The sequence below is a fragment of the Colletotrichum godetiae genome, assembly GCF_030913485.1.
Source record: "Colletotrichum godetiae strain CBS 193.32 chromosome Unknown BDP55scaffold_26, whole genome shotgun sequence".
In the NCBI taxonomy this organism is placed as follows: Eukaryota; Fungi; Ascomycota; class Sordariomycetes; order Glomerellales; family Glomerellaceae; genus Colletotrichum; species Colletotrichum godetiae.
In genome coordinates this window covers 592,522-614,339 of record NW_026851274.1, presented here as the reverse complement: position 1 = coordinate 614,339, position 21,818 = coordinate 592,522, and the positions used below count along the sequence as shown (strand labels likewise).

Below are 21,818 nucleotides of genomic sequence, written 5' to 3'. Positions count from 1 at the left end.
ATGGCATCAGACCTGTATCTATAGCCGACGTTACTGCTAATATCTATGCATTCTTTTCCCGAGGCGCACCCCTTTTTGGCATTTCCATCTCATCATGTCTGACTTTTTATCCTTTTTCCTAATCTCCTTTTTTGTATTTGTTCTACTCCATCATCACATCACCCTCCTGGACCAATTCAGGAACGCCAGCTTCGAGCTCGAGAAGAGACCCCTGGATAGGGACTGCGTTACGCGGGAATACACGCTTATACAGACTGACGCCGACAGCGTCCTGCGGGTTGATGCAGGCGTCGAACGTCGCCTTGAAGTATCCGTGGGTACCGAGGGGCTCCTTCATGAATCCGGTGCGGCCGCGCTTGGTCCACAGCGGCAGGGCCTTGAACCACTCGACGTCCTCGCGGTTGAAGAACATGTAGCGGATGGTGACGATCTTCTTGTGGATGTGGTACGGGTGGCCCGTGAGGATGGCCCGCTTGGCGATGACGCGGTTCGTCGACGACGGCAGCGCGGTGCCGGTGCCGATGAGCGTCAGGCCGATTGTGGAAGACTCATCATCCTCGGAGCGCTCGCCCTCCGGCACAGGGACGGAGCGCTTGAAGAAGAGCACAGGCACGGCGCCCCAGGTGATGGGGCCCATGAAGGTCGCGACGGCGGACTGGCCCGGGTGGAGGTATCTCGCAAACTTGTGCACGTTGTTGGGCGTGTTGCCCGGCTGCGAGAAGACGGGGTTGATTGTGAAGCGGCGGGGTCCGCACTGCACGATGAGCTCCTCCTTGGCCTTGACGGATTTGTTGTAGTCGGCGCTCAGGTTGAAGAGGTAGTTGACAGCCGTCTTCTTCTGCTCGTGGCGCAGGAGGGAGAAGAGCGTCACGGGGCGGCCGGGCTGGTGCGACTTCTCAAAGGACGCCGGGACGCCCTTGAGGTAGACGTGGACGCGGGTGCCGGGGGCGACGCCGCCGACGAGGGCCTCGCGGGTGGACCGCGACCGGGAGGCCTGGTAGTCTGGGATCTGGAGGAGCTTGCGCCACTCCTCGGGCTCGTAGGCCCGGTCTTCGCTCTCGAGCCACTCGCTCGTCCGCAGGCTCTTGAGACCTCTGTACCGCTGCAGGCGCTCGCGCGCGAGGACGCCCGGGTGCAGCTCAATCTCGTCGGGGAACTCCTTGTCGTCCTCGACCTCGTCCGTCTTGCGCGCGCGGTAGGCGGCGAGACCGGCGGCGTCCTCCTCTTCGTCCGGCTCGATGAACTTTTCGGACTGTGCGTATGTTGTGGGTGCGCCCTCGGTGGGCTCTCTTGGCGCGGCACCCTCAAGGCCGTCTTCGGGACGGGCCTCGTCCTCTGAAGAGTTGCCGTCCTGCATCTCAAAGTCCTCCATGTCGGAACCTGAGTCTGACACGTCGTCGCCGAGGTACCATGCTGCTTGGTAGTTGGATGTTCCCTTGGGAACTCTGGTCTTGGCTTCCGCGGCCTCGTAATAGTCGTCGTTGAAGTAGTGATGGTCATCGAGAAGTACACCCTTCTTGATCTCTGGTGGCTCGTCCGCTTCCATCTCGTCGTCTTCCATCGGCGCATCAGGGGCCAGCTCTGCCAGATCATCCTGGTCTTCATCAGGGGTATCAAGAGTCTCCTCGGTCTCGGTCTCCTCCACGGCCATTTCGCCCCTCTTCAGCTTCTTGGGCAACGGCGCACTCGTAATCTTCTCGACCTGGAAGACACCAAAGTCGCCCAGCTGAACCAGACGGTTGGCCTTCAAGCCCCGTCCCCTGACGACACCGGTGATGACCGTTGAGTCAAGTCCTGAGCTGGCAAACTTGATGTCCTCGGCCAACATCCAACTCCTGTCCTCGCGCCACCTGACACCCTTCGGCGTGGTGTTGCAGAGCGACCTCATGAGGTTGGCGCACTCTTGTCTGTTCTCCAGCTGGTAGAGCTTCTCCTGCTCGGGGTGGAAGTGGGTGATGTAGGACCTCAGGGAACCGAGGGTGGACTGCTTGTGCTTGGCTTGGTCGATCTTGTCCACACCGTAGACGACGGTAAAGAGGGTTGACAGACCCTGGCTCTCCAGACTCCTCAGCATCAGCTCTCCAAGCTCATCGACCTCGACGTCGGCCGAGAGCATGACCACCACGAAGTCCGCAACCCGGGTGGCATCCAGAACGGCATTCAGATCCCTCTTAAGGGGGATGTACTGGACCTTCTGCTTGAATCTGTCGACGGAGACTCGGAACGGCGTCTCCCCCACCTCGGCGTCGACCTCCACACTCTCGTTCAATTGCTTGATGGCGACCGCGGCGTCACCATCGTGGCATAGGGGAACGACTGCGACGATTCTCGGTGCGCCATCCCTTCCGACAAACAAGCTGGCTTCCTCCAATCTTTCCTTGCGCTTGGCGATCTGGCGCTGCTTGGCCTGGTTTCGTCGGTCAAATTTGGACAGAACTTGCTGGTGGGGGGTCTTTCGCGTCCCCTTTTCGTCGCCCGGGAGCCTGCCTATACAATATGATATTAGTACGGGGATTCCAGTGACATCTTCGCCCTCAAAATTGGCGCAGAGGAAATTTTGCAGGCGAACCTTTGGCGGCGTCCCTCAGCGCACCCTTGGACGCATGCTTGGACTTGAAGGGCTTGTGGGTGACTTTGGTCGTCGGTCGGTGAGAGTGACTCATGGTCGCGGCGGGCGGTTTCCCCTCTCCCCCAGCCTTGAATCGAAAGGGTAGCGAAGCCAGGTTGGATAGAGGCTCCTTTTTCTACTTTTCACAGTCGAAATCGAGACTTGGTCGAGTTACGGCGCAATTTTTGGACTTTTTGGACGGATTTGCGCCTGTGATGCGGATGGAGGGGCACTTTGACCGACTATTTTTTTGAATTCGTGCGTGCTTTATCTAAGCAGATTCATTGGCCTGTCAAAAGTTTCTGCGGGGCTCTGTGTGGATTGATAAGATACGCTCCAACCAGGGTCCCGATAACGAGACAGGCCTAAGAAATTTTGAGCCGAGTTGCTGTCGTCGAGCCGTGAACCTTTTTTTTTTTCCGCAGTTGATCGGCTTAGGACCCTCGCGACAGCATTTCACGAGAACCCCCAGACCCTGCCAGCCACGAACCGAACTTCACACCCCGTTTGCCCAGCATGGATATCGACGTACCCGAGACGCAGACGATCTCGCGGAGAGACAACACACACTCCAATGGCGCCGTGCAGGTGAAGCGCCGCACCGACCTCGTCCCGCGCGAGGAGCGGGAGAAGATCCGGAGGCTCAAGGAGGCGAACAAGTCGTACGGCCGCGGCAAAAGCGTCAATATGAAATCGGTCAAGGACAAGAAGCTCCGCACCAACCTGTCCAAACTCGAGAACAAGTACCGCGACGCCACCATCAAGGCCAAGGACGCCGAGATCCTGCTCGAGAACAGCGGCGGCTTCCTCGAGCCCGAGACGGAGCTCGAGAGGACGTACAAGGTCCGTCAGGATGAGATCACCGAGGGCGTCTCCGTCACGACGGCACAGAAGCGTTTTGAGCTGAAGCTGGAGGAGTTGGGCCCGTACGTGGGCGAGTACACCCGCAACGGCAGGGAATTGCTGCTCGCGGGACGGAAAGGCCATCTTGCGACGTTTGACTGGAGGGAGGGCAAGCTGGGGTGCGAGATTCAACTCAATGAGACGATTAGGGATGTGCGGTGGCTTCACAACAACCAGTTTTTTGCTGTTGCGCAGAAGAAGTACGTCTACATCTACGACCACAATGGTGTGGAGATTCACTGCTTGAGGAAACACATGGAGGTTACACACATGGAGTTCCTCCCCTACCATTTCCTCCTAGGCACAGTGGTAAGTTCGCAAATCACGATTGCAAGCTCTCAACTTCTCTAACAACCGTCACAGGCATCAACAGGATTCCTCAAATACCAGGACGTTTCGACCGGCGACATCGTCTCCGAGATTCCCACCAAGCTCGGCCCCCCAACGGCCATGACCCAAAACCCCTGGAACGCCGTATTCCACGTAGGACACCAGAACGGCACAGTCACTCTCTGGTCACCTAACCAGACCGACCCTCTCGTCAAGCTGTTGGCGCACAGAGGGCCAGTACGATCACTAGCCGTTGACCGCGAGGGCCGCTACATGGTCTCCACCGGCCAAGACTGCAAAATGGCTGTCTGGGATGTCAGGATGTTCAGAGAAGTGAACCAGTACTTCACAAGAGCACCCGCATCCTCAGTAGCCATCTCCGATTCTGGCCTCACGGCCGTCGGGTGGGGCACGCAGACGAGCGTCTGGAAGGATTTGTTCAATAAGAGCGCGCCCGTCCAGGAGAAGATCCAGAGCCCGTACATGGCTCTCGGAGGCGACGGCAGACGCGTCGAGCGCGTGCGGTGGTGCCCCTTCGAGGACGTCCTCGGCACAGGCCACGACGAGGGTTTCTCGTCGCACCTCATCCCCGGCGCCGGCGAGGCCAACTTTGACGCCCTCGAGGTCAACCCCTTCGAGAACAAGAAGCAGAGACAAGAGGCCGAGGTCAAGGGCCTGCTGAACAAGCTCAAGCCCGAGATGATCGCCCTGGACCCCAACTTCATCGGCAACATTGACCTGCGCACGGCTGCGCAGCGCAAGGCCGAGAAGGACCTGGACGCGAAGCCGCTGTCCGTCGAGGAGGAGATCAAGAACCGCGCCAGGGGCAAGAACGGCGCGTTGAAGAAGTACCTGCGCAAGCAGAGGAAGAAGAACATTATCGACGAGAAGAGGATGAAGGTTGATGAAATTTGGGAGAAGCGCAAGAAGGAGAGGGAGAGCAAGGGCCAGGAGGCCGAGGCTGATCTCGGCCCGGCGCTGTCGAGATTCGCGCGCAAAGAATAATGTGGACGATATGAGGTGTGGTTCTAAAAAAGTGTTGACAAAAAGTTGGAACGGGGGGAGTTGGTTGCATGTAAAAAGGCGTTTTAGGCATTTGCTCCCTTAGTGACCATGAATACCCGAATCTGGAAGATATTCTCTATACTCTCTGTCTTCTCCGTAAGAAATTTCCTGCTCCTATGTCTACTGTGCTGAGTGTTTTCTTTCCATCGGGCCTGGCAAGGCAGTTCTCCCACAGTACTGAGCTTTTTAGCATACATATAACAGGTAGGTATCTGAGCGAGCGTCACAAGAACCAACATCATCGACATTGTCGTAAGCAGCGTGACTTTTGCTCACCATTTCGAGACATATCTGATGTCCGCATGCAAAGTGAAATACATACTTGAGTCCTTTGCCTACTTTTATGTGCCGTACGCCATTACGCTTCATTCGTGTATGTTCCCAGAGTCTATATTCCCATAATAACTTTTATTCCTTGGTAAACCACATGGACTTCCCAACCCCCCTTTACAACAGCTTCAAGTGTCCCGTAATCTGGTCAACCAAGCTTCTGGGCGCAGGACCAACACCCAGCACAGTCAGACTGCCGGCCTCGATCTGCGTCCGGCCAGCGTCGGCAATCACCTCGGAGGTGACACCGAGGCTGCGAGCCTTGCCCATGAGCTCAAGCATCTCGTCCTGGTTCTTGATCTGGACGGCAATCTTGGCCTGGCCGAGATTCTCCCAGCGGGAGAGAATCTTGGCGGCTGGAGAGGTGGGGTCTTTTGCTGCGGCCTTGGAGAGGGACTTGTAGCATGCGAGAGTCGCATGCGAGGCTTGCGCTGCCATCTTGCCTGTTAAGAAGAATTGGTAAGCTATCGATTGCCTTTCAGGGGGTCAGGAGGGAAGCAAGAACATACCCTTGGTCATGCCCAGGTCCGTCCGGACGACGAGGACAAGCTTGCACTCTTCGTTGGAATCTACCAGCGGTGTGCCAGCCGGGTTAGGCTTCTTGGAAGAGGCAGGCTTCTCGGAGGCATTGCCCTTGCGCTGGCGCAGGCCGTCGCGGCGGTCGGCGGCCAAGCCATTGGCCCAGTTGGGCGCGTGGTCGAGGAGGGTGTCGTCCTCGTCAATGTCGGACTCCTCGCTCTCGACGGGGTCGTCGATGTTGGCGCGGGCTTCGGAGCGCAGTTCGGGGGAGATGAGGTAGCCGCGGATCGAGTAGACGCCGAGGAGAAAGCCCGTCATGAGGGCGACGATGGAGGTCGATATCACCACGGCTGCCTGCTGGCCGCCTGTGTCCGCCATTGTTGCGCGGCTTGTTCGGGTTTGGAGGGTGAGGTGTTTCTTTGGTTGTCGGTTTAGAAAGTTCAGGAGAAAGGCCGCGACGACATGGGGGAGTTGGGCGGAAGAGATGGGATGAACTGCAACTTTTTTGCGGGATGGGATTGGATGAATGGAATTGGAGATGTCAATGCCAGAAGTTCCCGTCTATTCCACTGTACGCATATGGACAGCGCTCTGCCAGGCGGATGACGCACGCCAGGGGCTTGCCTTGCCTGCCTTGGCCTGCCCGGATTTGGCTGAAACCCCCTGGACGGCGGCCGCTACCGGGGACCCTTCAGCGGAAGACGCCCCCACTATCTGACCGTTCCTACCAGGGAGGGGTAACAGTGGTGGGGTTTGTTGATTTGGGGGATCTGACAATCAAACAGTAAGCTACTGCAAGCCGGAATCTCAGATCAAGACTTGGCCGTGACTATCTCCCGCTTATTCACAATTTAGCGACTGGCGGTCTATTCTCTCTGACGGATGACATCTCATCAGACGAGTCTATCTACCTCTCACTTTGATGTTGGTATCCCCCATGAAGTAGGAGAGCAACACCTCAAATAATTGTTGTTCTCGTAGACACACCCGCTCACCACTCATAGACTTGTCTCCCGTGAGGCGCATCACGATAAATCGTCAAGATGACGGGGAATAATGTGATCGTCGGTCTGAGTGGCTGCTCTTCCAGCGGGAAGACGACTCTTGCCCGTCTATTGAGAGACATTTTCCCCAGTACCTTTATCCTCCATGAGGACGACTTCTACAAGGCCGAAACCGAGTCAGGAGCCCCTTGTATTCACAGCATCGGCGAAGCCTTGCTAACATCTCCATCAGATTGCCAAGCAAGGATGGCCTTTTGGACTGGGACTGCCCTGAGTCGATATCTATCCCGGACATGGAAAATGCTCTGGTTCATATCCGTGAGAATGGAACATTTCCAGTAAGTGCTTGCACCCGTATTATAGAACTCCCTTCATGTTTCTCACATAATTCCCTCGTAAGCCTTTTGTAGATTCGAAAGAAGACCAGAACTCCGTCGGAAAGTGCCCAGTCTCGGACGACAAGATCGCCGCCATGAAAGCCAAGGTCGCAGCCTGGCTGCAGCCTGGCAAGCCAGGTCACACCATCTTCACCGAGGGCAAGCTCAACGTCTGTCTCTTTGACGGCTTCCTCCTCTACTGCAAGGAGATGGAGACGACCATGGAACTCATCGACATCAAGCTGTTCCTCCTCGTGAGCCGCGCCAAGGCGACGCAGCGGCGTGAGGCTCGCGATGGGTATGTTACTCTAGAAGGTTTCTGGCAAGATCCTCCGGGGTACGTGGACAAGATTGTCTGGCCCAACTACATTGAGTCCCACTCGTGGCTATTTGAGAATGGGGATGTAGAAGGGAGGCTGAATGCAGATGTATTAAGTGAGAAGAACATCAAGGCACAGGTCGGCAAGGGTTTGGATATTGACATGGAGACTACTTTGGAGTGGACTGTCGACACTATCATCACGGAATTGGAAAAGCGTGCCTCTGAGAAGTCGTAAAAAGACAATAGGATTTCATGAGATGTTGAACTAAATACTCAAAATAATATGTGCAAGAATATAAGCGTATGTACTTCGCCCCTTTCCCTAGAGTGTTTGAAACAACTCCAAAAAGCCCCTGCGAAAAACAGTGAGCCACCAAGGCATTTCAAGATAATTATCCTTGCCAGGTGTCAGACTTTGTAGCCGTCGACGAGCAGGTTGACGGGACAGTATAGCTGCGGTTGGGGTCACTCTCCCAAGTGACGACACCACCGCTGGCAACGTTGATGTACTTGTACTGGATCGTAGTACCAGCCGGCAGCTCAACAGTAACAGACCAGATGGGGTTGGCCGAGGTGTACCCCGAAGCGCTCAACGCAATGGCATTGCTTGGGTTCCAGCTTCCGAGAGAGGCGGTGCTGCCCACGAGTTTAATCGTCTGGCCGAACTGCGTCACGACCCGGGCGTTGAAGGTGACGAGCACAGAGCTGGCAATGGAACATCCCGTCGCGGTCGGCGTAGCTCCCGTAGTGGTTCCCGTGGGTGAACCGCCTCCTCCACCAGGCGTCTGGTTGGCGGGGAACGAAGTCGCCGTGGCGGTTGAATAAGAGCCGGCGATAGAGGTAGCCTGGCAAGTACCCGGGACCGAGGTGGCAGCGCCGACCCAGCCCTTGGGGACGACGTTGGCGCGGCGCTGAGCGGCTGTGAGGAAGGCCGCGTAGGACCAGGTGAGGTCGTCCGCCGAAAGGGGCTGGCCGTTGCTGCGTGAGAACTGCTCGGCGAGCGAGCCGTTGGACTGGGCGTAGGTCGCGACCACGTTCATGAAACCGTCCGCGTAGGCACTCACGGTGCTGATGAGCGAGTTATAGGTCGATGACCCGGAGGCGTACGTCCCGGGTGCCACGGAGCCGTCGCGGTCTCTGAAGAAGGCCAGGGAGGTCTGGGTGACAGTGATGGAGCCCTGCTGCTTCCAGACGTAGAGGGCGTCATAGAGCTGCTCTGCGGCGGCCAGGGTGTTAAGGTACCACGGGTTTCCGTTGTAGTAGCTGTCTTCGGGGTATCTGCCGACTGCGATGGCGGCGGATTGGGCGATGCCGTTGTTGATTGCGTAGATGGTGCGGAAGGAATCTACGACGACCTTGTGACTGGCGAGGGCCTTGTCGCTGCAGGGCTGGAAAGTTGCCGCGTCGCACGCTGCGGCAGGGTCAAAGTTGTGAATGGAGGCGAGGATGACGTTGGCATCACGGCCGGATCTTCCATTTCCGTTGACTTGGTGGTGTTAGGCTGCGTAATTCCCTTACAGGTGGATGAGATTATGCTCATGAACTCACTGTTTGCAACCATGAAGTTGCCCGATGGGTTCCAGAATCTGCCCAAGAAACACAGGACTTGAGGAGCCACGGCATCACAAGCTGCGCAGGCCTGGCCAAGGGAACGTGCCAACGCGCTGCCCTCGACAAGAGCTAATTTTCCGAGTTAGTCTCGATGACCGTTCATCACATATCTCAGGTGGACAAACCGCGATGTTGGCTAGCAACGGTAAAGAAGGAGCTTCCTTGAACCTCCTCCCACAGATCAAAGCCAGTCTGGTTCCTGGAGACAAGTTAGAGATGCTCATGATCGCTTATTGTCTGACCACCTTACCAGTACTGAGCAACGTAAGCCAAATCATTACGGATTACTGGCCACAAGACGGATGAGGCAGTAGACGAGTAGCCGTTTGATACTAGCCATTTCGCGTACCCTATAATGGCAATGGCTCGCAGCGCCGGACCATCTCTCTGAGGGCGTCCTAAAGCAACTATCAGTATGCGCCTCAAATTCAGTGGCAGGCATCTAACATACCCCAAGCACCCGTAAAAGGGGCCAAGTTTACTTCGAACTTGGGCTCGCCAAGACCGGCACCATCGCCCAAGCCCCCGGAAGGGTTTGAGACTCCCTGAAGGCGAGCTTGGGAAGCAATGTAGTTCTGGATGTTGGTCTGAAGGTTGGCATCATAGCTGTTGGTGAAGATGTCCACCACGGCCTTGAATACGAGACCAGCATCTGTGAAGCTGTTAGTTTCTGCAGTGTGATCACTGATGCATAATGGTTACCTCTAGTCCACGTGTAGAAATCTGTGGTACGTTAGCAATAGTCTCTGATTTGAGGTACCACGGTTCGCCCCTCGGAAAACAAGTCGGTGAACTTGGTCCTCCGCTCGTTTCTCCGCTTGAGGCATGTCACCAACGAACGTTAACTTACACGGTGGGTCGGTCTTGTCCGGAGAAGCGATAACGATGCCAGAGCTTACCCCTTGAGCATGGCAACCGTTCGGGCCAATATTGCAGAGCAACTGCGCAAGAGCTATGGGAGTCTCAGTGGTAATGAAGGAGTCGACGTCCCTTTTGACAACCTGGCCTCCGGGGTAGCCAAAGATCGTCTGGGTGGCGAGAGACCCGAGCAGAAGAGCGGAAGTCAGAAGCTTCATGATGGGCTGTGTAAGACGCTCTGTTGTGTTGTGTGCCAGGCTTCCTGACATGACATGTTGTAGGTAAACCATGATGATTATATATACTTCTTCGAGCGGCACGAAGAAGCTGTAGGGCAGGGGACGTGTTTAGGGTGGGTTGCTTTGATGTGCCTCGAAGGCCCGAATGCTGGAGTATCACCGAGCTGTCAAGCTGGCCTGCATTAGTCTCACGAATATCCAAGATGCCCCTCGTCACGAGCTAGAAGCTGGACCTATGTCGGCACAACGGCGAGAGAAATCTGATCGAACCGTTCGAATTCTCTTCCAAGCCCCCCCAGTCCTAGGACAGAAAGCCCAAGTTTCCACCTGTTGTCACGCTCGCTCTCAACTATTTGGACGGGTTCCTCTGTAGATAGTTTCAGTGCCGGTGACTGGCACCTACGAGTGCTCCAACAGTGCCGTGAAGGAAGGGTAATAACGATCCCAGACGATGCCGTGCAGGCCGCACGTGGATCAGGTTGGTTGTATTGCTAGAAGGTCTCCTCAGTGGGCAGCAAGGATAGCAGACAGGGGTTGAGTGATGTCGTCGGCAAGGAGATCAGACAACCTTGTTGTTCGGTCCTTTCCGCCAGGAACTGCGGGGTGTTATTGGTGGCTATGATGAACAGCTCATGGGGGTTGGGGTCGAGGGGCGGTGGAGGAGGAGGTTTAAGCGTTCCCCGCACACTCCGTCCCGAGGCTTAGGCTTGATCGAACGACTAAGACATGGCTTACACTGCTGATGAGCTTAATGCGCATTGGAGTTGGCGTGGCCTTTGTCTGCAGGACCTACACTTGTAGGAATCGGACGAACCTGGGCAAGGGAGCGGTGCTCTAAGTCACCTATGTTGAAAGAGAGATGAGCAACAGTTATCGTTGTTGTTGTTCCGTCCGAGCTAGCCTCATGTCTCATCGGCATCTGGAAGCTGGGCATGCGATGCTTCCTCACCCACCAGCGCTTGCTAGTGGTGTGATGCCATCAAGTCGACATCATCAAGGCGGAAACTCCATCTCCCCCAAGGCCGAAATGTCCTTTTTACAGCTTGCTCATTTGCTGCCATGCAGTAGCGTCAACCAAGCTATGTGATGTGTGACGATGTTACGGCGGAGTCTCCTGTTGATATCGGGCCGGACGAGAGAGTTAGCCATGCCAATAGCTACCCCAGATCACACGGCTGCACCCCGCACCGGCCATCCCACATGTTGGCCCCGTTGACATGGCCGGCCGGGATATCCAGAACGGGGACTCTGCGCCGCAACCGACAAACTCTGATGGCATTGGGAAGCGAGAGTATGGACACCTTGATGCAGGAGCAATATGCATTGTCGAACGGCGCAAGCTTGAGATGACAGCGCCAGGCACGGTATGCGCCGAGAAAGAGCCCGTGGAGAAAATCGTGGCTCGTCTATCAAATTTTACCCGTTGGTTTTTCACATGTCTTCTTAGGTAAGAATGGTACTAGGCATGGGATATTCTTACGAAAACCCTGGTAGCAACGTCTTCCAAAATGGGTTCTGCATCGGGCGCAAACAAGCTGACCACAACTCGGTTCTACACGATCCGCGAAGACTGTACGTATTACGACTTGGTTGCCAGTTTTAGGCAAGTACAGTTTTCATCGCTTGAAGCTGCCTTGCGCCTGACGTGCCGCAGTCGCGGGGCAAGATCTGCCTGCCACTTTACGCGCCTTTCACGGTGAGAAATCTTCAGCAGTAATTTACGTAGAGAACATAAATAAGTTCCCGAGGTGGTAGTTTGTAGGCAAGTCATGGTTAGCCCTAACCTCATAGATCAACGATCTCGGAAAAAGGGGTAGGAATATGACGTCCCCAGTGCAAGATTACACCACGCTCAAGCTTTTGACGGCGAACATGGCTGCCTCAAGACCGGTCACTCTTGAACCTGTCGATCGGAAGATTGACATCATGAAATTTGATGGCTCCTTGGATGATCGAGCTGCCGCAGAACTCGACCCTGACTCCCGTGGGAGCAGAGGAATTCTGGGCACAGGCCCGTGTTTGTTGAAGAAGGAAAAGAAAAAGAGAAGAGAATTTTCGCAAGGCTGCGCTATGTAGTAAAAATCAGGGACCCACCTCGGACGATTAGCTAAGCACGGGTCGCCGGCGGTGGAGAACGACCCTGACGAGCCTGGGTGCCTGGCAAAGTGCTGGTGAGCCGCATGCTCTTTGTGGTTGGCCACGAAGTTTGTCGCCTGGTAAGGTATCCTTACCGGCATCGCATTTGCAACTCCACCAGCTAGCCTTCCATCGTCCGCAGCCCTCGAATCGCCATCGCGTCACTTTCCGATCCCACATCCCTCTCAACACTGCACTTCGAATTAGACATACCGAATACCAGTAACATCTGAACCGCATACTACCGCCAAGATGGACGCCGCGACCATCGAAGAGACGAATCGCATTCGCGTTTCTCTGGGCATGAAGCCGCTGCCGGTCCCTGGCGCCGCTCCAGCCGAATCACAGCACGACGATTCTGCATCAGAAGAAGAGGATGCGTCTGCCACACTTGAAGGACGTCAGGCGCAAGCATACGACAACTACCAAAAGGTTCGCGACGCCGAAGCCGCCAAGCGCAAACGAGAAGAACGAGCCGCCGCCGCGAAAAGGGAAAGAGAAGCAGCGCAGCGCAATGCAATCTTGGAAGGCAAGGGTCTCGGTGAAGCCGACGAGAACGATGTGGACGCAAAGGCATGGTTGAAAGCGCAAAAGAAGCGGCAAAAGGCCATCGAGAAGGCTAGAAAGTTGGAGGAGGAACAGGCAGCGGCTGAAGCAGCTGCGCTCGCGACAGTCGAGTACACCTCCAAAGACCTTGCTGGTGTCAAGGTTGCGCACGAACTGAATAACTTTCTCGACGGCGACGAACAGATCTTGACCCTGAAGGACTCGACCATCGAGCAGAATGAGGAAGACGGTGACGAACTAGAGAACATGGACGTCAAGGCCAGAGAGCAACTGCAGGAGAGGCTAGATCTCAAGAAGAAGAAGCCAGCATACGACGTCTTTGCTGCAGCGGATGAAGAAGGCGAACGCGGCATCTTGGCTCAGTACGATGAGGAAATATACGGCAAGAAGGGCAAGAAGTTCACCCTGGATGGGTCTGGCGCAATTGCTGAGTTGGGAGATATCCTTGGGGCACCAGAAAAGATCAAAAAGCTGCAGAGCATTGATCTTGATGTCATGCGTAAGTACTACCCAGCTAAACCTTGTCATAGTGGGACGTCACTGACCCTCCATCCAGAAGACGCTCCTACCTCAGATTACCTTGATATCTCAGAGATCAAGGTGAAGAAGCCAAAGAAGAAGAAGAACAAGTCAACAAGGCAGAAGCCTGTTGATGAGGACGACATCTTCCCCCTTGATGCGACACAGGCGGAAGACAACGAGATGGATGTAGACTCTGGCGCGGCTGTCAGCAAGAAGAAACGCAAAGTAGAGGACGACAACTTTGTTGATGACGACGATTTGCAGGCTTCCCTGGCCATCCAGCGGAAGAGCGCATTGAAGAGGCGGAAGAAGAATCGGCCCGAGGACATTGCTCGGCAACTCAAAGAACAGGCAGATGAGCCGGACAATGAGGCTCTTAATGGCGGTGTAGTCATTGATGAGATTTCCGAGTTTGTGTCCAATCTGAAGAAGTCAGAGGAGGAAGACGAGCGCAAAGCAAAGAGGCCAAAATCCACGTCAGTAGAGCCTGTGACGGCTATGGACGCCGACGACGACAAAGATCACCCAATGGGCGAAGATGCCTATGAAGTTCCCGAGGACAGAGCCAGAGAGGCATCTGCAGAGATTGCAGCAACTGGAGTTGACGAAGAGAAATCACTCAACACCGGCATGGGTTCGGCTCTGGCTCTACTCAGGGAACGTGGTCTTATCAAAGACTCTCATGGTGCGGAGCGAAACATGAGCGAACGACAAAAGGCCGAATTCCTGGCAGAAAAGAGACGTCTCGAGAGGGAGCAAGAAGACCGGGCCAAATACCAACGAGAGCGCGACAGAAACAGCGGCCGGCTGGATTCCATGTCCGTTAGAGACAGAGAGGAGCGCGCCCGACAAGCAAACGCCCACCGCGAACTGCAGCAATCACGCGTCGTCGACGAGCTTTTCAAGAAGCACTACAAGCCCAACGTGGAGCTCAAGTACGTGGACGATCACGGTAGATCTCTCGACCAGAAGGAGGCCTTTAAGCACATGAGTCACCAGTTTCATGGCAAGGGCAGCGGCAAGGGCAAGACCGACAAGCTGCTGAAGAAGATTGAGGAGGAGAGGCGACGCGAGGCCAAGCCGACGTTCGACGCGAGCGAGAACGCAAACATGAGTTCATCATCGGCGAAGCGGCAGGCCGGTGTTCGATTACAATAAAAGGCTAATCGGGTTGGTGTCGGGACCATGGACCAGGAAAAAGGTGCAGACCCTTTAATATGTACAATCCAAATTGAAGTTTATTCCCTGCTGACACAACGCTCAACTCTTCAGACGCCCCCGGCTGGTTTGCTGACGCTTTCTTTGTGATACTCATTCATGCCTTTCCAGAGTCAGATGTACAAAGTTGTACACACTGGCATCCCTTGTGCTGGTCTCTTGCTTTAGAGCAGGGCAGAAAGCACGGTTCTTCTTTGATCATGATCGTTCCGGCCAAGTGTCTCGGTCCTTCTTTATTGTCCACTACGACTGCTCCAGTTGCCGGCCGTCATGATGGACCTAGCAGACTCTCCCAGCTCCAGCGTGGCTGGCGGGGTATTTCGTTTCTTGATCTTATTGGTGTGACAGGTGACTCGCCCAGGCTCTCGTACTCTCTCTGAGCCTCGTCAATCATTCTGAATATGTCGTCCATGTTGAACGCCGATGTCGTCCGCCTCGGTGGCATGCCAAGAAGCTCTGGCGTCTGACCGCTGCTCTCGATCGCATCCGTGACCTCCAACATGAGATCCTCCATCAGCGGCGAAACGCAGGGTGAAAAGTCGGCCGAGAACTCGGACGACGTGAAAGACAGCGGGCTATCTGGCTTGCTGATACTGCTGCTCTGGCTCGGCTGCCGTCTCAGAGGCGTGACGTTCCGGCTTGTTGATGTGGATGCGGTCGCCGCCGCCGGTGTCATGTCGATGCTGCCGCTGTGCGCTCGGCATCGTTGTTGTAAGCGGGCCCGTCTCTGGTCCCGCCGCGATCTGATAATGTCCCGGACGGCGTTGCCGTGGAACTCGCAGTCTGCTGCCGCCGGTGAGCCGCGGTAGCAGTCCTTGCGGCCGCAGATGCCGTGTGTAAAGACGTATGGGTGCGTGACTCTGAAATTGAGCATGCCTTGCCTGCCTGCGCCTTCACTGGTCATGCTGGGCTATGTGTGACAAATGTGTATATGGGTTCTTTGATGAGAAGAGGTGAGAAACAGAGCTTGAGAGGGGTTTGCTGCTGTGAGACGCTCATGCCAAGCCTTAATGTAGATCAAGAAACGTAGCGCTAGATGAGAGGTGAGTACACGGGGCTTGATAGATAGATAGCTGAAAATGGAAGAAGAACCATGATATTTACCTCTTGAGAAGTTGAGCTTGAGAAAAGTCTCAGCGTCCACGTTTTCCTTTCCCCCGCCTTCAGCTAGTCGTAAAAGCCAGGCTTCCGCCCACTCCTGTGAGTTTGAGTCGATCTCGCCTTTGAGCTTCTTCGGCACTTGTAACCCAACCCAGCCCTTTGGGAGCCCTCCTTCAGCTTGTTCTTCTTCTCGTTTACCCGTTTCAAGGTACGCACGCGAAAAGGCGTCTGCGGCGCTGCTGCTAAAAGGGAAATCTCTCACAAATCTTCTCTTCTTTTCTCGGTAGCGAAAAGCCCGGCCCCCGACTAATTCTGGAAACGGTGTGCTTGGAACAAAGGGCTGATCTGCCAGTGTGGCGTTGGACTTTTCCTTATTTCCTATTCTTTTTGAGTTCAGGCGGAAGAGTAGGCGATGATAGGTGAGAGCAAAGCCCGTAAGATCAGGTACTACACGCGCGCGGTGGAAAGTCTGATCGCCTGTCGTTTTTGGCGTAGGTCTTTGTGGAAGGAGAGGCGGATGAATGACAGGGCAGAAGAAGAAGAAGAGAAGTAAGAGGAGAACACGATCAAAACGAAGCAAAAGAAACAGGACGATCGAGGTAATATCTGCCGTACGCCTTTTCTCCCTTTCTCACCACTCGAACCCAAGGGAAAAAAAAACGCCCACGTTTCGTGTTGTTTCCTTTCGTCAAACTCGAGGATCGTGATGGTGCGGGATTGTTGGTTTTGCTTCCTTACACATACCTAACTCTTGTGTCTTTTGCCCAGCCAGTTCCTCCTCTCCAATCCCCATGCCCCAGAGGTCTGAGTCTCCCTTTGACGTTCCAATGAACCCAGTCGCAAGTCCTGTCCCTAGGCGACCTTAATCTCCAGGATGAACCGTAGCTCCGTCGGAGAATTTGCATTCCAATCGACCCTTCCTACCGCTAGTTGCTGTTTCGGTTGTCGTTCTTCCCTCCCCTCATATCTCCCCTTGCAACTTGAGTGTGAATACCCCCTCCCCCCACGTGCAATCGGGATCGATCCTTCATGTTTGACGAGCGGGAAAGTACGACTACTCCCCCGTGTAACAAGATTCTATTGAAGCTGAATAACGTGTATCAAGGGGCGAATTGAATGTTTTGGAAAAATCGTGATTCCCTCCTCGACGTCATCATCACGATGGGGGTGCCATGTGTGTGATGTGTCCTCCATTATCGCAATGTGTGCTGATATTCTTCCCGCCTCCACGCCATACCATTGCCTCACTCTCAAGGTTCAAAATCGTTTACAAAAGCGTCCAAGACGCAAAGCCGCGGCGCCGCCGCGGGGCGTGCCACATCAGCCCACATAGCAAGAAAAGTCCGGGTCTCATGACAGCGGACCTCTCCGTAGGCCCATATGCCTTATGCCATAGTTCCATTTAGAGGGCGGGTGCCTCTTTCCCAATGTTCCAGCATCTAAGACAACCCAAATAACCGAAAAAAGAAGGAAGAGCGAAAAAAAAAAACACCAGCTCGATGGGCCGATCCAGCCAAGACTGAGAAAGGGAACAATCAAAAAACAAGGCGTCGTAAAGGAAGGCCGAAAAGTAGAGACGATATCGTCAAGCACCAGCCTCGGGAGGGACGTCCTTGCCCTTGATCACGGCGTCGGCTTCCGTGAGTTGTTCCACGCCGCCGCTTCCTGCTGCCAGCCCGCCCGCGGACGACCGCCGCGACACGATCCACCACGTCAGCGTCAGAACCGTGAGCCAGGCGGCGACCCAGGTGATGACTACGCGCGGGGAACGGCGGCGTCGCGGTGCGTAAGGGGAGAAGTTGAGGCTCGGCATCGCGTGCAAGGGGGGGCCGGCGCCGCTTCTCGCGTAAGATGTATGTGAGATGCGTTGATGGGTTTGGGTTTGAGATTGTGCCCCCTTTCGTTGGTCGTGGATGACAAACGTTGAGAGACGTTGACCACGGGTTGTCGGGTCGTACAGAGAGCAGTAGGGATTATGAGATAGATAGCGTACTCTGATGCTATGATGAGATCAATTGATGATTCGATGTTGTAACGAGCGTGAGGTTCGATGAGAGTAGTCCTGCTGAAGCGGTGTTCATGCCTGGGATAAACAGTGAGTGGGTCACTTGACGCCAGGCATGTCAAGCACTGTTTTGCGCACAGTGTTTGTTTGGTGTAATACATGAACAAAAACGAGCAACCGTTTGCCCTTGATTTTCATATTTCTTTTCATATAGATTAACTGATAGCGTGCCAAAGATGCCATGCGAGAAAATTTGAATCAGAAGAAGAAGAAGAAGAAATCAAGGCAGTGGCGGAGACCCAAGAATAGGGACGATGTATATCGGCGGTGGCCATACCTAGCACTCGAAGGTTAACTTCAAGGGATTCTTCAGGATTCAGATCAATCTCAGGCTCATTTACCAGAAAGAGACTTAACTGAATAGTCGGGGTTGTCTTCAAGGAAAACAACCCCCCTGGACCTTTGAGAGCTCCCACAACGCTACATTGCGATACAGGGAGACATGAAAAAGAAACTATCTACATCAATCTTATGACGACGCCTGTAGAAATCATCAGTGGCCTACAGTTACGAAAGAAACCACCATGGATTCGTGAAAACTGAAGCTTGGTCATTGAAAGAGTAAGAGATGCTTGAGTGACCACACTGAGTCTATTCATAGAGCCATGCGGCTGTTCTATGCAGTGTACTGATATACAAGTTCATGGCTTGTGTTTTCGCGTCGCTTTGCGCATCAGGCGCTGACAGCCGCTCCAGACCGATTACTAAACCAACCAACGCCAAAGCCAAAGCCAATACCCTTTTTACAAACGAATACTTGCACCAATCCCCTGACCCTCGTACCAGACCGTATCTTTCCAATTTCCAATCCGCACAGTGACATTCGCACTTGCATCGAGAGTTAGGGACCCTCCAATCGCTCTCTTCACGGCGTCATAGCCCACTGATCCCGCAGACCAGTCTACGGGCAGCCTGGGCGTTACAGACGTCCCCGGGGGTGCTGCGAAGGGCAGGCCATAGACAATACGACCGACCGGCTCTGTGTGGTTGTACAATGCTGTAGCGTTGATCCAATCGACATAAATGGTGTTATACCGTAGCGGAGACACCAGGGTAAACGTCGCTGTAGAACCAAGCACATGGAAGGTCGCATCTCTAATGAAGTGTCCCTTCTTCTCGCCTTCTCCTGGAAGGTCCAACTTCGGAGCGGCGATGCTAATATTCAGCTTTGATAGCCCCTCACCTATCAGAGGGGCAGTCGGAATCGTGCCTCTGTGAGTCTTCACGTCTATTGTGACGTTGCGCCCGGAGAGATATTCTGATATCATATCACTGGCAATCTTGCGACCAGCTTCACCCTCGGCGGTCGGATCCCAATTTGCTCTAACAAGCAAATTGGTGTTGTTGCCCTTGTCGACTCTCATATTCTCGGCAGTAGCACTGCCAAGCACGAAACCGTCCCTCACAATGTGTATGTTGATATATGGTATGGAGGCTGTGTACGGTGTCGGATTTGTGATATTGACCAGCGCCTCAAGCGTCATCGCTGAGGAAGAGGTGCTAATGATTTTCACATCTCCCACTTGTGGGTGGATGCTACCAAAGGTGTCGCCAGGGAGAGCTGCACCAGTGTAAGCCTCTATGCTCGCTCAGTTCCCCTTAGTGAGCAGGGACATAAGAAATCAACCCACGATAAGACAAACAGTGCCGGACTTAGTACGGACGTTTTACCGGGATTTTGCCCTCAGCAGGGACATCCTTCAAGACCAAGTTTCCAAGAGCCGTGTTGACTCGAATGTCGACACCGGCCTTTACGTCCAACAGGACCGACTTTCCGCCGAAAAGGAGTCTCTGCATTACGTCGGTCAAGACATCACCATCGGTGATGTTCAGGGGGGCGTCAATAACCCGGGATGTGATTCTCAGGAGAGGCTCGTGCTTTTCGTCGCCGGCCTCTTTTGTCGAGTTAGCAGACTGCCACTTGTCTAGGTTGAGTTCCCCGAGTTTCTTGTGCTGATACATGACGTCTGCTGTGGCTCTCAGGTCCGTGACATTGATGTCAAAATTCATCTCTTTCGGGAGACTCGCGAGGACCTCGACCGTACCCGAAACCTTTGGCGCTCCATCGGGATCGTCTGGGTCCGCCATAGGATCGGGTAGTTGAAAGTTCACGTCAGTGAGGGAGAAGCTCTTAATGAGGTTGTCAAAACCCTGGCCTGGGAAGGGAACAGGAACCGTGATTTCGGACAGAATATCGCCGACCCAGTCCGGGGTGTCCGATTCGGGCATTTTGCGGCCGCGAACGTAGACAGTGGCGGCCTCGCCATGCATATACTGATCCAAGAATTTGTCCAGAGGTGACGACTTCGAGTTGGGGCAAACTCGTGTCAAAGACTTTGGAAGCTCTCGGATGATTCCAGAGACATTGACAGTTACATCAGTTCGTGGCTTGATTGAGAGGGGCCTAGTTGTGGCGTCGGCGAGAAGAATGTAGGGATCGAAGGAGTTGCAGTTGGGAACCAGAATTTCAAAGCCAAGTTCCGGTACATCTAAGCTGACGGGAAACTCATTATAGGCGGTGATGGCTACGTCGGCACCAACGGCTGTTCGCTGGCCGTCCGAGTCTGGCAAGTCCCGGAAGTTGAGGCGCGAAATATTGTACTGTGGCAGCGTTGGGATTTGGTTCGCTAAATGAGGCATCAGTATGGAGCTTAAGGGTACGTGTTGTGATTGAAGCATAATGATATTTAAAGCAGAACTTTTTCTCCAAAATACAGGGAAGCAAAGGAGCGGTAGAGTGATTGACCTTCAAATACCAAGACCTCGCTCACTGGATGAGTGCCGAGTGGGAGGATTCCGGACTTGAGTGGAATATTGGCCTTTCCAAGCACCTTGAGCTGGTCGAGCTTTCCATCTAGCCATTCGTTGGCAATTTTTCGATATGCTTCGGCGTCGCCGGGCGATAGTTCGGCGATAAAATCGATCGCGGTGGTTTGGCCATCGACGATGCTGATGGTGAGCGGCGGCACAACGGCAGTGCCAAGCAAAGCGTCCTCGTATTCTGGCAAGAACACGCCAACCTTTGTCTGCTCCGTTCCCAATTGCCTCACAATCCAAGTCGCAAACTTTCCAATCCTTCGAGACGTCGTGTCCTGCACTCTGGAGCCGTCGAGCTTGAAGTTCGCCTGAACCCGTGCCCGCACACCGTCTGTCGTGATTGATTCAAGGGCTAGGTTCGTCGGCTCAACGACCGCAGCTTGCTTCGCATACTCTTGAACTGCCGAGGGTACGAAAAAGCAGCCGGCCATGATACCGAAAACCAACAATATCAATATTATGATGGATATAACGGATGCCCATCGTATAGAACTCTTAGTGGTCGTGCTCGGTGGGTTCGAAGCAAGGGAGGCGGCGCGGGACCTCTCAGGGTCGTCTTGCTCGCCGTCATATCGGGGCGTCGCAGAAGAGCTGGATAACAGAGGCGCCGATTCGGACAACGAGGAATCATCTTCGGCCCTGCCTTTGCCCTTGCCCGCCAGCAGCGGCGATCTTTCTTCGTCTTCGGCCATTGCGCGTAGAGTATTATCGTGATCACAGTTGTGTGGTGTGTCGTTGTCAGATCAGAGCACGAGAAAGTCCGTCATCGCCGGTCGAGAAGGCGAACAGTACTGAAACCAGGAAAAAGTAGTACAAAAGGAAATCATGCAAAAAGGAAGTGTACGGGGTTCCGATCTTGCCCAGACAACCCAGATAGTCGGGATTCGTAATGGTGATGATGTCAAGTAACTTGGTTCATCCCAGGACGGGCAGTGCAGTTGAAGAGGCCGGGGTGGAGGTCAGCTGAAACCAATGAGACGAGATCTGGTCACCAGGGCCGACTTTCCACTCAGCGCCCATGTGGATGGCTGGGGATGATCTTCCCTCCCACCTTCCATTCCCACGCCGCAATTGCCCTCAGTGCCTGGCCCGGTGGGCACGGGCCATTCCTTCCTTCTCAGGCACACATGCACCTGTGCAATGTGCACCTCCCTCCGCTGCAGTTGGCAGTGACACTCGCGGCAACCACTGCCCGGAGTGCGGCCAACTTATGCTGTTGGCATGTT

The 21,818-nt window shown here is 54.5% G+C and overlaps 8 protein-coding genes across 8 annotated transcripts; 3 read left to right on the top strand and 5 right to left on the bottom strand.

Annotated features, from left to right (window-relative positions):
- Positions 1-142: 142 nt before the first annotated feature.
- On the bottom strand, positions 143-2,663 carry BDP55DRAFT_554510 (uncharacterized protein; the record flags this gene model as incomplete). Its single annotated transcript, XM_060569397.1, has 2 exons — positions 143-2,487; positions 2,570-2,663. 2 exons carry the CDS (start codon positions 2,661-2,663, stop codon positions 143-145), a joined length of 2,439 nt encoding a protein of 812 aa, XP_060428444.1.
- A 324-nt stretch (positions 2,664-2,987) lies between these two features.
- On the top strand, positions 2,988-4,975 carry BDP55DRAFT_705000 (BING4CT domain-containing protein). The gene is made up of 2 exons (XM_060578018.1): positions 2,988-3,820; positions 3,875-4,975. The coding sequence occupies exons 1-2, from the start codon at positions 3,125-3,127 to the stop codon at positions 4,844-4,846; spliced, it is 1,668 nt and encodes a 555-aa protein (XP_060428443.1). The 5' UTR covers positions 2,988-3,124; the 3' UTR covers positions 4,847-4,975.
- Positions 4,976-5,353: 378 nt separating this feature from the next.
- On the bottom strand, positions 5,354-6,133 carry BDP55DRAFT_554611 (peptidyl-tRNA hydrolase PTH2; the record flags this gene model as incomplete). The annotated part of the gene is made up of 2 exons (XM_060569408.1): positions 5,354-5,679; positions 5,746-6,133. 2 exons carry the CDS (start codon positions 6,131-6,133, stop codon positions 5,354-5,356), a joined length of 714 nt encoding a protein of 237 aa, XP_060428442.1.
- A 665-nt stretch (positions 6,134-6,798) lies between these two features.
- Positions 6,799-7,693, top strand: BDP55DRAFT_554601 (nicotinamide riboside kinase 1; the record flags this gene model as incomplete). Its single annotated transcript, XM_060569406.1, has 3 exons — positions 6,799-6,935; positions 6,992-7,097; positions 7,160-7,693. The coding sequence occupies 3 exons, from the start codon at positions 6,799-6,801 to the stop codon at positions 7,691-7,693; spliced, it is 777 nt and encodes a 258-aa protein (XP_060428441.1).
- Positions 7,694-7,850: 157 nt separating this feature from the next.
- On the bottom strand, positions 7,851-10,217 carry BDP55DRAFT_554680 (family 15 glycosyl hydrolase; the record flags this gene model as incomplete). Its single annotated transcript, XM_060569416.1, has 7 exons — positions 7,851-8,944; positions 9,007-9,138; positions 9,195-9,268; positions 9,320-9,467; positions 9,521-9,721; positions 9,772-9,792; positions 9,920-10,217. The coding sequence occupies 7 exons, from the start codon at positions 10,215-10,217 to the stop codon at positions 7,851-7,853; spliced, it is 1,968 nt and encodes a 655-aa protein (XP_060428440.1).
- Positions 10,218-12,554: 2,337 nt separating this feature from the next.
- On the top strand, positions 12,555-14,549 carry BDP55DRAFT_554472 (SART-1 family protein; the record flags this gene model as incomplete). Its single annotated transcript, XM_060569394.1, has 2 exons — positions 12,555-13,368; positions 13,426-14,549. 2 exons carry the CDS (start codon positions 12,555-12,557, stop codon positions 14,547-14,549), a joined length of 1,938 nt encoding a protein of 645 aa, XP_060428439.1.
- A 200-nt stretch (positions 14,550-14,749) lies between these two features.
- BDP55DRAFT_186757 (uncharacterized protein) lies at positions 14,750-15,728 on the bottom strand. Its single transcript, XM_060565852.1, has one exon. It carries the CDS (start codon positions 15,511-15,513, stop codon positions 14,878-14,880), a length of 636 nt encoding a protein of 211 aa, XP_060428438.1. The 5' UTR covers positions 15,514-15,728; the 3' UTR covers positions 14,750-14,877.
- Positions 15,729-18,518: 2,790 nt separating this feature from the next.
- BDP55DRAFT_554678 (uncharacterized protein) lies at positions 18,519-21,284 on the bottom strand (the record flags this gene model as incomplete). Its single annotated transcript, XM_060569415.1, has 3 exons — positions 18,519-19,336; positions 19,440-20,402; positions 20,522-21,284. 3 exons carry the CDS (start codon positions 21,282-21,284, stop codon positions 18,519-18,521), a joined length of 2,544 nt encoding a protein of 847 aa, XP_060428437.1.
- Positions 21,285-21,818: the final 534 nt, after the last annotated feature.

Bases quoted from the DNA above. Each gene is read 5' to 3' on its own strand.
- BDP55DRAFT_705000 (XM_060578018.1), top strand. From the start codon at position 3,125: ATGGATATCGACGTACCCGAGACGCAGACGATCTCGCGGAGAGACAAC. The intron at 3,821-3,874 runs GTAAGTTCGCAA...CAACCGTCACAG, and splicing joins ATTTCCTCCTAGGCACAGTG to GCATCAACAGGATTCCTCAA.
- BDP55DRAFT_186757 (XM_060565852.1), bottom strand. From the start codon at position 15,513: ATGACCAGTGAAGGCGCAGGCAGGCAAGGCATGCTCAATTTCAGAGTC.